Source organism: Bombina bombina, chromosome 7 (genome assembly GCF_027579735.1).
Source record: "Bombina bombina isolate aBomBom1 chromosome 7, aBomBom1.pri, whole genome shotgun sequence".
In the NCBI taxonomy this organism is placed as follows: Eukaryota; Metazoa; Chordata; class Amphibia; order Anura; family Bombinatoridae; genus Bombina; species Bombina bombina.
Window position 1 is genome coordinate 630580314 of NC_069505.1, and position 12863 is coordinate 630593176.

General features: G+C 39.3%; 1 protein-coding gene across 2 annotated transcripts in view; it reads right to left on the reverse strand.

Moving 5' to 3' along the window:
* Positions 1-786: 786 nt before the first annotated feature.
* The window catches only part of LOC128636165 (biogenesis of lysosome-related organelles complex 1 subunit 3), a 16352-nt gene continuing 4275 nt past the window's right edge, over positions 787-12863 (reverse strand). Inside the window, exon 2 of one of the 2 annotated variants that reach the window (XM_053689214.1) lies at positions 787-3163. In XM_053689214.1, coding sequence (XP_053545189.1) covers positions 2597-3151 — 555 coding nt within the window. In that variant the 5' untranslated portion in view covers positions 3152-3163 and the 3' untranslated portion in view covers positions 787-2596. The remainder of the gene's footprint in view (positions 3164-12863) is intronic. The other variant, XM_053689213.1, reaches the window with a different exon arrangement.

A 12863-nucleotide genomic window follows, 5' to 3' on the forward strand; every position in this document is an offset into this window, starting at 1 on the left:
CCATGAGGACGGTAGCCAAAGTGGTTGATGGGAAGCTTAACACCAATAAGACAAAGTAGAATATTGCAAAACTGGCTTTAATTGCCTGAATAAAAAAAGTAAAGCAAAACTATAAACTTTCCAACATGTAAATACGCCATAAATCTTGCTCTTTTAACATTTCACATTAAATTCAAGCCAGCTATTGCCTGAAATAAAAATCGCGGATTTCACAAGTTTATTCATAGGAAGTTTCTTTCTCAGAGTGGTCACAATTGTAGGGGGATTAAACAACTGACAAACAGATGTGTAATAACCACACGTACCCCCCAGGCACCCTGAAAACAAACATGTCTGTCTCTGTTCTAACCACACGTACCCCCCCAGGCACCCTGAAAACAAACATGTCTGGCTCTGTTCTTACCACACGTACCCCCCAGGCACCCTGAAAACAAACATGTCTGGCTCTGTTCTAACCACACGTACCCCCCAGGCACCCTGAAAACAAACATGTCTGGCTCTGTTTTAACCACACGTACCCTCCAGGCACCCTGAAAACAAACATGTCTGGCTCTGTTCTAACCACACGTACCCCCCAGGCACCCTGAAAACAAACATGTCTGGCTCTGTTCTAACCACACGTACCCCCCAGGCACCCTGAAAACAAACATGTCTGGCTCTGTTCTAACCACACGTACCCCCCAGGCACCCAGAAAACAAACATGTCTGGCTCTGTTCTAACCACACGTACCCCCCAGGCACCCAGAAAACAAACATGTCTGGCTCTGTTCTAACCACACGTACCCCCCAGGCACCCTGAAAACAAACATGTCTGGCTCTGTTCTAACCACACGTACCCCCCAGGCACCCTGAAAACAAACATGTCTGGCTCTGTAATAACCACACGTACCCCCCAGGCACCCTGAAAATAAACATGTCTGGCTCTGTTCTAACCACACGTACCCCCCAGGCACCCTGAAAATAAACATGTCTGGATCTGTTATAACCACACGTACCCCCCAGGCACCCTGAAAACAAACATGTCCTAAATTATTAGCAGGCTTCTACATTTTATCCAAATTTGTTGCGCTCTCCCCTATGTGGTACTGGGGAACTTAAAGGGACATGAAACCCAAAATGTTTCCGTTATCAAATAATCTTCATTCTCTTGTATTTGAAGAAAAAAAAGCTCAGGAGTGTGCACGTGTCTGGATCACTATAAGGCAGCAGTGTTACAAGAATGTTATCCATATGCAAGAGCAGTAGATGACAGCACTACTTCCGGCCATGTAGTCCTCCAGACAACTACTTAGGTATCCCTTTAAAAGGGACAGTCAAGTCCAAAAAAACTTTCATGATTCAGATAGGGCAGTCATTTTAAACAACGCTCCCCATTTACTTTTATCACCATATTTTGCTTTGTTCTCTTGGTATTCTTAGTTGAAAGCTAAGCCTAGGAGGTTCATATGCTAATGTCTTAGAGCTTGAAGGCCGCCTGTTATCTGAATGCATTTGACAGTTTCTCTCAACTAGAGGGTGTTATTTCATGTGTGCCATATAGGTAACATTGTGCTCACGCACGTGGAGTTACCTAGGGAGTCAGCACTGATTGGCTAAAATGCAAGTCTGTCAAAAGAACTTGCAGAGGCTTAGATACAAGATAATCACAGAGGTAAAAAGTATATTAATATAACTGAGATAAGGGGCAGTCAGCAGAGGCTTAGATACAAGGTAATCACAGAGGTAAAGTATATTACTATAACTGAGATAAGGGGCAGTCTGCAGAGGCTTAGATACAAGGCAATCACAGAGGTACAAAGTATATTAATATAACTGAGATAAGGGTCAGTCTGCAGAGGCTTAGATACAAGGCAATCACAGAGGTAAAATGTATATTAATATAACTGAGATAAGGGGCACTCTGCAGAGGCTAAGATACAAGGTAATAACAGAGGTAAAAGGTATATTAATATAACTGAGATAAGGAGCAATCTGCAGAGGGTTAGATACAGGGTAATCACAGAAGTAAAAAGTATATTAATATAACTGAGATAAGGGTCAGTCTGCAGAGGCTTAGATACAAGGCAATCACAGAGGTAAAATGTATATTAATATAACTGAGATAAGGGGCACTCTGCAGAGGCTTAGATACAAGCTAATCACAGAGGTAAAAAGTATATTAATATAACGGAGATAAGGAGCAGTCTGCAGAGGCTTAGATACAAGGTAATCACAGAGGTAAAAAGTATATTAATATAACTGAGATAAGGAGCAGTCTGCAGAGGCTTAGATACAAGGTAATCACAGATGTAAAATGTATATTAATATAACTGAGATAAGGGGCACTCTGCAGAGGGTTAGATACAAGGTAATAACAGAGGTAAAAAGTATATTAATATAACAGAGATAAGGAGCAGTCTGCAGAGGCCTAGATACAAGGTAATAACAGAGGTAAAAGGTATATTAATATAACAGACAAATTCTGGTGTTGATTGTCCCTTTAACACAGGATATCATGGAAAGGAGGCACATTTTAGAATAGAAGTAATTGGAAACTTTTGTTTAAATTGTATGCTCTGTCTGAATCACAAAATAACATTTTGGGTTTCATATCCCTTTAAATCTGAATATCTGGAAGCAAATTGCAGGTAGTAATAATGTCAATCTTTTCCAAAACCCCTTTCAAGTCCTCAAGAGCGAGCCTGATACTGTGAGATGCATTGATGATGCCAGTTTGGGAGTTGCTGAGCTGACTGGTCAAGGTCCGTATTTCACTGGTAGCCGTGTGATAAACTTGTCTGATGGCGTTGTTGACATCATGATAGAGTCGGGCATTGCTCTCTAGAAGTTTCTGCTGCAGCAGTGAACTGTAGCGACCTTGTTGCCTAATATTAACTGTAGGCTTCTCTTCTAATCCAACTGGAGAATCTTCACCAATGTCTCTCATGACCACCAGAGGTGGGAGGTCCTTGGGTATAGTACGAGGTGGTGGCTTTATCTTCTCTGCAGGGTCCTCATCATCATCATCTGTCTCTGATGCTTCTCCTTGGACTTTCACACCACACAGGCTAGAAAATGAACTTGATGGAACAGAGGACACATACAATTCCTCTTCATCATCTGTCTCAGAAGCTTCCCCTTTCACAACAGTTTGGAAACCTTGAAAAGACATTTTCTTGTCACACTTCCCAAAATGCAACAGAAACAAATATTAGAGTTAATATTCTACACACACAATAAGGTCCTTAAAAACATAATTTATGCAAGAACTTAACTGAAAAATAAATTTATTTCATGGTGGCGAGAGTCCACAAGCTTGTAATTGATGGGATATACATTCCTACCAGGAGGAGGCAGTTTCCCAGACATCAAAGACTATAAATACCCCACCCACCTCACTCATACCTCAGTTTATCATATAGCCAAGAGGTGTTAAAAGGAGTAAAAAAAGCCAAAAAAAGAGGAACAGGAAAAAAAAAGTGCAATTAAACAAAAATTACCTGCAAAAGGGTGGGGCCTGGTGGACTCTCAACACTATGAAAAAAATGTATCAGATAAATTATGTTTTCTTTCATTTAGGCGGCGAGAGTCCACGAGTAACAATACAAAAGGGAGAGATAAAATACAGCTTTTTTCACTGAGAAATTAAATCCAAAAAATAAAGTCTTTTAAGTCTTTTAAGATAAAAAAAACCTCAAAAAATATAGGCACCCGTATCAAATAGTGATAACTGCCTGAAGAACCTTTCTACCAAATGCTGCTTCTGAAGAGGCAAAAACATCACTATGGTAAAAATGTGTAAAAGTATGCAAAGAAGACCAAGTGGCTGTTTTAGAAATTGGATTAAAGGACCAGTCAACACAGTAGATTTGCATAATCAACAAATGCAAGATAATACAATGCAATAGCACTTAGTCTGAACTTCAAATGAGTAGTATATTTTGTTTCCTACAATTTTAAGTTATGTCTTTTTCCACTCCCCCTGTACCATGTGACAGCCAACAGCCAATCACAAATGCATACACGTAGCATGTGACAGCCAACAGCCATTGACAAATGCATACACGCTTATTCTTGCACATGCTCAGTAGGAGCTGGTGACTCAAAAAGTTTAAATATAAAAATACTGTGCACATTTTGTTAATGGAAGTAAATTGGAAAGTTGTTTAAAATTGCATGCTCTATCTGAATAATGAAAGTTTAATTTTGATTGAGTGTCCCTTTAACTGAAGCTTCATTCTTGGAAACCCAAGATGTGGCAACTGATCTAGTAGAATGAGCTGAAATTCTCTGAGGTGGAGACTGGCCCGTCTCCAAATAAGCTTTGTGATTTAGAAGTTTTAACTAAGAGGCTTAAGAAATAGCAGAAGCTTTCTGACCTTTCTTGGAACCAGAAAGGAGAACAAACAGACTAGTAGTCTTTCTGAAATCTTTAGTAGCATCAACATAAAATTTTAAAGCTCTAACAATATCCAAAGAACGTAAAGTCCTTGCAGTATACTTCTTAGGATTAGGACACAAGGAAAGGACAACAATTTTCCTGTGAATGTTATAGATAACAACCTTAGGCAAACATTTTAATGTAGTCTGCAAAACTTCTTTATCTTGATGGAAAATCAGATAAGGAGACTCACAAGAGAGAGCAGCCAATTCAGAAACTCTTCTAGCAGAAGAGATAGCCAAAATAAATAATACTTTCCAAGAAAGAATGCATAGGCTCAAAAGGAGAAGCCTGTAAAATATTTAACACATGGTTAAGACTCCATGGAGGAGAAATAGATTTAATAACAGGCTTCATTCTAGATAAAGCCTGAACAAAACAATGAATGTCTGGAAGATAAGAAATTTTTCTGTAAAACATCACAGAAAGAGCAGATATTTGTCCTTTCAAGGAACTGGCAGATAAACCTTTAACTAAACCATCTTGAAAAAATTGAAGAAGTCTAAGAATTCTAAAAGAATGCCAAGAATAATTATGGGTGGAAAACCAAGAAATTTAAGTTTTCCAAACCTTGTAATAGATTATCCTTGAGACAGGTTTTCTTGCCTGAATCATGGTATTAAACGCTAAATCAGAAAAACCTCTGTAACTAAGAACTAGGCGTTCAATCTCCACACCTTTAAGTTCAGAGATTTCAGATCTGGATGGAAGAAGGGACCTTTGTAACAGAAGGTCTGGTCTTAAAGAAGATGCCAGGTCTGGTATCAAGGAAGATGCCACGGCGGGCATCTGGACATTCAAACTAGATCTGCATACCAAATCCTGAGAGGTCACGCAGGAGCTATCAGTATTACAGATAATTGTTTTATTTTGATTTTGGAAAATCACTCTGGGCAGTAGAACTAGAGGAGGAAAAATGTAAGCATAATGGAATGACAAAGGGACTGCAAAATCATCCGTCATCTCTGTCTGGGGATCCATGGACCTTGTCAGGTACCTTGGGAAGCCTCTTGTTCAAACGAGAGGTCATCAGGTCTATTTCTGGAAGACTCCATATTTGAACAATTTGAAAGAATACATTGTGGTGAAAAGACCACTATCCCAGATGTAGAGACTGGTGACTGAGATAATCTGCCTCCCAGTTATCCACACATGGGATGTGAATTGGAGTGATGAGACAGGCATTTGTTTCCACCCAAGAAAGTATCTGAGATAGTTTCATCATGGCTAAGGAACTTCAAGTTCCTCCTTGATGATTGACATATGCCCCAGTTGTGATATTGTTTGTCTGAAAACGAAGATAAGGTTTGTTCTTCAATAGAGGTCAAGCCTAAAGAGCACGGAGTTCTAAGATATTTATCAGGAGCCTTGTTGTTTCCCGAACATTTCAGACTCCTGTGCAGTCAGAGACCCCCAGACTGCTTCCTAGCCTGTAAGAATTGCATCTGTTGTGATCACAGACCAGGTAGGACGAACAAAGGAAGCCCCTTTAAGAATTGAGTGGAAGTTGAACCACTGAGTCAGAGAAAATCGTGAGTTGAGATCTAAGAATATCAGTTGTGATATTGGAGTATAGTCCTTGCATCATTGGCGCAGCATAGTTAAAAATGGGAGTGTATGAGCTGCACTCCCAAATGTCTTTTATAAAGCCAACAGATTAAAGGGCTTCCTCCAAATCACTAATGAAACAGCTAGGGGTGAAATAAGATTGCTCAGTCCTAAAACGGCTGATCAAACCTAGTGTCTGTGGTGCTAAATTAAGCTTAATATGAAAGACAATATATATATATATATATATATATATATATATATATATATATATATATATATATATATATATATATATATATATATATATATATCTCTCAACTAATGATGGATTAGATATATGTAGAACATTAATGACATTTAAAAATAAGTGGTTCAAAGATTAAAAGTGCATAGAGTCACAATTCACAAAAAACTATTCATAAGAGCATACAAACAAACTAATCCCAATGGTATCAGCTTAAAAACAGTGTAATGCCCATATAAACGTTGCAGATGCAGAGTTTCAGCTGATGTGAAAACAGAAAGACTATTTCCTGTGAAAGAAGAGACAAGAGATCCTTGTCAAAAGCGGAACAATGTTTATAAATAAAGGTGCCACTTTCTTCGCTTTTGACAAGGATCTCGTCTTTTCTTTCACAGGAAATATTTTTTTGATAAACAAGATTCTCTGAAAATACTTTCTCTTTCCACATCAGATGAAACTCTGCATCTGCAATGTTTATGTGTGTAATACACTGTTTTTAAGCGGATACCATTGTGATTAGTTTGATTGTTTGTATGCTCTTATGAATTGTGTTTTTATGAATTGTGACTATATGCACTTTTAATCTTTGAACCACTTATATTAAATGCCATTAATTTTCTACATATATCTAATCCATCATTAGTTTTTATATATATATTTGCCTTTAATATCAGCTATATTGTCTTTCATATTAAGCTTAATTTAGCGCCACAGACACTAGGTTTGATCAACCCTTTTAATACTGAGCAATCTTATTTCACCCTCATTGGCGCAGCATGCAAAGTTGAAGAGGCCTCATATGAAAACGAATAAAACGGATCGTGTCCAATGCCGCAATCATTAGGCCTAGAACCTCCATGCACATAGCCACTGAAGGGCATGATAGAGACGGAAGGTTTAGACAAGTGGAAACCAATTTAATTTGTCTCTTTTCTGTCAGGGAAAGAGTCATGGACACTGAGTCTATTTGGAAACCCAAATAAGTGACCTTTATCTGAAGAATTAAACTCTTTGATAAATTGTTCCTGCAACCATGATTTCAAAGAAACAACAAATGTAGATTTGAGTAAGATTCTGCTAAACAAAGAGATTGAGCTAGTACCACGATATAGTGCAAATAAGGAAATAGCGCAATACCCTGCGTTCTAATTACACATAGAAGGGCACAGAGAACCTTTGAAAATATTATTGGTGCTGTTGCTAGGCCAAAAGGAAGAGCAACGAACTGGAAATGCTTTTCTAGAAAAGAGAACCTCAGAAATTGATCGAGGTGATAAGGAATGTGAAGGTAAGCATCCTGCAAGTCTATTGTGGACATAAAGTGACCTTGCTGAACAAAAAGGCAGAATAGTCCTTATAGTTTCAATTTTAAAGTTGGAATTCTCACAAATCTGTTTAGAGTTTTAAGGTCCAAAATTGGCCTAAAAGTTTTCTTCCTTTGGAACAATAAAGAGATTGGAGTAAAAAACCCTTTCCTTGTTCCTAAAAACTAACCGGGACAATCACCCCCATTAGTTCTAGATGAGAGACATGTTAGAAAAAACTTTTAGCAGAGGGTGAAAGCTACATTAGAAATAGTTATGGCTGGCCTAAGGACATAACCAGTATGTAACCCTTTCTGTATGTTTAGCTAGAGAATAGCCCCATCAACTTTGGGGATAGTTTCCCATAACGACTAATAGTAAGTAAATTATACAATTTTTTAAACCTTGAAGAAAGGTTAAAAAGGAGGTACCTGGTTCAGACCATTCTTTAGAGATTATGTGAAACAGCATTAGGAACAGGACAAATCTCAGGGAGATTGACCATAGTCTTAAATACTGAATTTAGACGGTTACAGGGTTTATCTTCAGAAAGTTTAATTTCTTCAATCCCTAAACTGACTAAGACTTCTTTTAAAAAAAAGAACGAACATGCTCAACTTAAAAAAGAATTATCTGGTCCTGTATCAGATGAAGGAGCCTCAGAATCAGAGGAATCCTCATCATTGACATCACATGAGTTACATAAATGAGCTGAAGAAGCTACTTCAGATGTTTAAAACAAAAACACACAGCTTTGGCAGAAAGGTGTTCAACAGACTCAGGTCTTATGATTACTTCAGGGACAGAAGCAAGATGTTCCATTATGACAAAAAACTAATATTATAAATAATCTCCTTTAGCTAAAAACCTTTGAGGAATGGAAAAGTTTGCTAAATAAATAAATGTATAAAAAAACACAAATTTATAGGGCACTTCAGAGAATTTGAAGTACATAAAGCCAGCACCAAGAAAATTTGTGGCAAAAAAGTGGCGCAACTAGTGATGTCCTCAATAATGTAAAATGACGCAACACGGCGGGCGCTAATGAGCGGGACAAGCCCATGCGTCTGAGAAGGAAAGGAATTTAATGCTCAAGCTTCTAAGCTCAAATTTAGGGCAGAAGTTAGCTCAAATTTACTTAAAACCTCTAACAAACATAACATATGAAAAAAGCGCATGCATTAAAAAATAAATAAATGTTAAAACAAACCATTAAAAACATATAGGAGAATAAAGCCTGTCCCTGGGCTACATATAAAGATTTATACAAACAAACTGAAAACATAAGTGCCCAATATTAGCTTAAAGGGACACTGAACCCAAATGTTTTCTTTTGCGATTCAGACAGAGCAGCAATTTTAAACAACTTTCTCTTGCTATCTTTATTTGAAAAATAAGGCATAAGTTTTTTGGTTTAGAACTCTGGAAAGCACTTTTTTATTGGTGGGTGAATTTATCCACCAATCAGCAAAGACAACCCAGGTTGTTCACCAAAAATGGGCCTGCATCTAAACTTACATTCTTGCATTTCAAATAAAGATACCAAGAGAATAAAGAAAATTTGATAATACAAGTAAATTAGAAAGTTGCTTAAAATTTCATGCTCTAGCTGAATCATGAAAGAAAAAATGTGGGTTCAGTGTCCCTTTAAGAGTGTTCATAAAAAAGTAATACCCCTGAAATGCAAACACTCGCCCACTGAAAGCAGACAGTCAAACCAGTACTGAAACAGATCAGCAGAGGTAATGGAATAGGAGTATAACGATCTGTAAAGGGAGGAAGAAGATGAATCCCTGCGACCGAATTTACAGCGAGCCCTAAGATTTTCCAGAGGTATAAACATGGTGACATCAGGCGATACTCCCTTCACTTCACTCTGACAAGCACTGTACTCTCAGGGGAACTGGGCTTCAATATGCTTAGAAGCACCTTTCATAGAAGAAATCAAGCACATCATACTTTAACCACCTCCAAAGGAGGCAACATTTAAACTGAGGTATGAGTGAGGTGGGTGGGGTATTTATAGGCTTTGAGGTTTGGGAAATTTGCCTCCTCCTGGTAGGACTGTATATCCCAACTCGTGGACTCTTGCCACCTATATGAAAGATATGTACCAGCAATAAACAAAACTTATCAAACCATTCATGGCAGTTAATTAGGGCTGCAACTAACGATTATTTTCATAAATCGATTAATCGGCCGATTATTTTTTCGACTAATCGGATAAAAGGAGAATCAATAATAGTTTTCTATGTTTTAAATAAAATCCACATAATGAGCGTTACAAATATAAACTTCAGACTAAAACTTTACATTAACACAACCGTTTCTTAAATTTTTAAGCAGCAGAGCACAGTTTTATAATTAAACAAAACAAAACCACAAACTGTTTGAAAAGAGGTAGAACTAGAAAGAGTTAGACGATCACTGTTAATAACATTCTGTTATTCACTCTTTCAGAAACTTTGCATTGAAAAGAAAAATCTCAACATGTCCACATGCTTCTGGCTAAGGCTGGTTCTCTGTTTGCAGCTATATTTCCTGCAGCAGAGAAAAGGCTGTTGAGGTGCATAAGTAGGGTTTTGCCAATTTCACCAAAGTGGGATATTTATCTTTGTTAGCTCTTCACCAAAGTGTTTTCTACCTTGGCAAGGGGCCTCTGAATAAAGTAACCCTTGACTTCATTCTAACATAAAAATATCTTGAATATCTATATGCAATGGTAAATAACTAGCTATAAGGTTAGGGGAAATATATAGTCCGCTCTAAAAATAACGAATATATACTTTTAAAGGTTGAATTTGGTACATATCACAATTTATTAAAAAAAAATAAAAAACAAAATCAAAAGTGCTAAGGACTGTATAACAATAACAGGACAAAGCCTTACACATTTATTTATACAGTACATATAATCAGCAATAGCAAGCAATACGCTAATAATTGTGCAAATAGATAATAGTGCACATCAATTTAAATAACTCCCATCAATCTAGGGGCAAGGTGTAAATAACAAGCTCAGCACTATATCATGCAAAGCATAGTTCCAAATCACCAGATTTAATATAAACAATCCAAATGATGACTATTATATCTGGGTTGCACATAAGCCAGGGGTAGTTGTAAATGTATACTGTCCTGAAAAAGTGAAAAGTAGACGTCCTTTAAGCTAAGGACACAGAGAGGGGGGGGCGCGCGTGCACACAGATGGGGTGGGGGGCGCACGCGCACGGGGGGGGCGCGCACACACACAGAGGGGGGCGCACACATCTTCCTCATATTCCATTACTTTTCCAATAAGCACTACACTTAAAGACCCTATTATCTTATAAACCTGCTGCTGATTCCTCCCCTTATCCTATAAGCACTGGGTCCCCCTGACCCTATTATCTAATAAACCTGCTGCTGATTCCTCCCCTTATCCCATAAGTGCTGGTTCCCCTGACCCTATTATCTAATAAACCTGCTGCTGATTCCTCTCCTTATCCCATAAGCGCTGGGTCCCCTGACCCTATTATCTAATAAACCTGCTGCTAATTCCTCCCCTTATCCCATAATAGCTGGGTTCCCCTGACCCTATTATCTAATAAACCTGCTGCTGATTCCTCCCCTTATCCCATAAGCACTGGGTCCCCCTGACCCTATTATCTAATAAACCTGCTGCTAATTCCTCCCCTTATCCCATAAGAACTGGGTCTCCCTGACTTTATTATCTAATAAACCTGCTGCGGATTCCTCCCTTTATCCCATAAGAGCTGGTTCCCCCTGACCCTATTATCTAATAAACCTGCTGCTGATTCCTCCCTTTATCCCATAAGTGCTGGGTCCCCCTGACCCTTTTATCTAATAAACCTGCTGCTGATTCCTCCCCTTATCCCATAAGCGCTGGGTCCCCCTGACCCTATTATCTAATAAACCTGCTGCTGATTCATCCCCTTATCCCATAAGCACTGGGTCCCCTGACCCTATTATCTAATAAACCTGCTGCTAATTCCTCCCCTTATCCCATAAGCACTGGGTCCCCCTGACCCTATTATCTAATAAACCAGCTGCTGATTCCTCCCCTTATCCCATAAGCACTGGGTTCCCTGACCCTATTATCTAATAAACCTGCTACTGATTCCTCCCCTTATCCCATAAGCACTGGGTCCCCCTGACCCTATTATCTAATAAACCTGCTGCTGATTCCTCCCCTTATCCCATAAGCGCTGGGTCCCCCTGACCCCATTATCTAATAAACCTGCTGCCGATTCCTCCCCTTATCCCATAAGCGCTGGGTCCCCCTGACCCTATTATCTAATAAACCTGCTGCTGATTCCTCCCCTTATCCCATAAGCGCTGGGTCCCCCTGACCCTATTATCTAATAAACCTGCTGCTGATTTCTCCCCTTATCCCATAAGCACTGGGTCCCCTGACCCTATTATCTAATAAACCTGCTGCTGATTCCTCCCCTTATCCCATAAGCACTGGGTTCCCTGACCCTATTATCTAATAAACCTGCTGCTGATTCCTCCCCTTATCTCAAAAGCACTGGGTCCCCTGACCCTATTATCTAATAAACCTGCTGCTGATTCCTCCCCTTATCTCAAAAGCACTGGGTCCCCTGACCCTATTATCTAATAAACCTGCTACTGATTCCTCCCCTTATCCCATAAGCACTGGGTCCCCCTGACCATATTATCTAATAAACCTGCTGCTGATTCCTCCCCTTATCCCATTAGCGCTGGGTCCCCTGACCCTATTATCTAATAAACCTGCTACTGATTCCTCCCCTTATCCCACAAGCGCTGGGTCCCCTGACCCTATTAACTTATAAACCTGCTACCGATTCCTCCCCTTATCCCATAAGCGCTGGGTCCCCTGACCCTATTATCTAATAAACCTGCTGCTGATTCCTCCCCTTATCCTATAAGCACTGGGTCCCTGGCCCTATTATCTTATAAAGCTGCTGCTGATTCCTCCCCTTATCCTATAAGCACTGGGTCCCCTGACCCTATTATCTTATAAACCTGCTGCTAATTCCCCTACTTATCCCATAAGCACTGGGTCCCCTGACCCTATTATCTAATAAACCTGCTGCCGATTCCTCCCCTTATCCCATAAGCACTGGGTTCCCTGACCCTATTATCTAATAAACCTGCTGCTGATTCTTCCCCTTATCCCATAAGCGCTGGGTCCCCCTGACCCTATTATCTAATAAACCTGCTGCTGATTCCTCCCCTTATCTCAAAAGCACTGGGTCCCCTGACCCTATTATCTAATAAACCTGCTGCTGATTCCTCCCCTTATCCCATAAGCGCTGGGTCCCCCTGACCCTATTATCTAATAAACCTGCTGCTGACT